The sequence below is a fragment of the Alternaria postmessia genome (genome assembly GCF_024291825.1).
Source record: "Alternaria postmessia strain BMP 2775 chromosome Unknown scaffold_403, whole genome shotgun sequence".
In the NCBI taxonomy this organism is placed as follows: Eukaryota; Fungi; Ascomycota; class Dothideomycetes; order Pleosporales; family Pleosporaceae; genus Alternaria; species Alternaria postmessia.
Window position 1 is genome coordinate 1 of NW_026260476.1, and position 1695 is coordinate 1695.

Below are 1695 nucleotides of genomic sequence, written 5' to 3' on the forward strand. Positions count from 1 at the left end.
CTATGCCCTCGCGGAAAAGCATGTTAATATTCAAGTTACCTTTTGTTACGACGGTCTCGTATAGATCCTCAAACTCAGCATCCCAGTGCGGATACTCGCGGCGCATAGAGCTCCAGAAGTTCTCAGTATGTTCTAAGATCTCTTTGATATGCTCGTATTCGATCGGCACCCATACTGATGCGCTAGGAGGTGCTTGCGGAGATGGGTTTGCGTTACGCGCCTGCGGTTGTATCTCCCTGAGCGGCTCTCGATTCATTTGGTTGAGTTGCCCGACAATCAGCAATTTAGTAAGGCTCTTAATATCCTCATCGCCACTACTCCCGCTATTATTGCCTCCTCTACTACTGCGCTTGCGTCGGTTTTTCTCATGATCCGCGCGATCCTTCTGCCTTAGTATCGCAAGCTTTACATCATCTGTTGGGTCGTCGTAGGTTGCTACTCTGCTGTGTATATCCCTCGCCCAGATCGCGATAATATTGCCGTTAATAGGTAGGTGGTTTTCGAATCGCGACGCCGTCCCTGGCCGCAGCCAACAGCTGTATGGGAAGTTACTGCAATGCTTATCTATACAGCGCCATCGATCTCGAAGTCCAATAGCATGACCGCCGCCTGCTCGTTCAGCAGCTAGAACACCAGCTATCCCATCCTCTTGTATCATCGTCGCCGTCACCGGGCGAGCGCGAGCGCTGGCACCAATGATAGCAGCTCGTGGTGCCTCGTTCAACTCCTCAGTGAGCATGAGATCGAAGTCGACATGTATGTACTCGTTGGCAGCCTCGTCGATGGCCTTGACTAACTCCTTCAGCGCGTACCAATCCTCTAAATCGCCTCTACGCAACGCTTTGATTGCACGATCGCGCTTGAGCTGACGAGCTGGATATACTACCGCGCAAAGCGTAGGTTTCTTTACTTTACGAGGCTTCAAATCATCAACGACTCTATCCACCCAGTCCCACAGCTCAAATTCGAAGAGATCGTCAAACTTCTTATCACGCGCAACGTTGTACGCTGTAGTTATTGCGTTCTTCTCCATATCACCAAAGCAAGCCCGCCATCTAACATGAACGAAAGGAGAAACAATAGGTATAGGCGACGATGGAAGATTTGGCAGCTCCTGTTCCTCCTCAACTCCGCCGTTGCCGCCGTCCTCTCCATCCTCCTCCTCCTCCTCTAGACCATCATCTTCGCCATCAATTATATCCTCAGCTTGTATTGCAACAGCGGGCTGCGTATGCGGCGGCTCGGGCTCGAAGAGCGGGCTCTGATTACGAGGTAAGGTGGGAGGCGGCGAGGCGAGTCCTCCGGCAGAGACTGAGCCAGTACGGCGAGCACTCTTTCTTGGCGTAGCTTGTATGGGGGCAGTATACCGTGAGGACTGCTTGCGCTTCTTCGATGGACGCGGCTCGCCCGGGTTGACGCCCTGTTCGAATGGCTGTGTTGCGACGCGCACTCGTTTTGGGCCCATAATCTGAAGCCTAGGGCGTAATTTTGAGCCTATAAGAACATTTACACTAAAGAAACAAGCTATACCAATGATTTGGCGTATACGAGAAGCCTCACAGGTTTTGAGCGCAGGTAGGGGTGCGTAAGTCCCTTGATTACATAGGCTTGTATACTAATTTGGGTGGGGTTGATGTTCGCGCGGGTAACGTCAACCATATACAGGGGGTCGCACTTTTATGAAAACCCCCCATA

General features: G+C 51.7%; 1 protein-coding gene across 1 annotated transcript; it reads right to left on the reverse strand.

The window, feature by feature from the left end:
- Positions 1–39: 39 nt before the first annotated feature.
- J4E82_011733 (uncharacterized protein) lies at positions 40–1465 on the reverse strand (the record flags this gene model as incomplete). Its single annotated transcript, XM_051737924.1, has 1 exon — positions 40–1465. A coding segment is annotated over one exon (1426 nt), but the record flags the coding sequence as incomplete, so codon positions are not given.
- Positions 1466–1695: the final 230 nt, after the last annotated feature.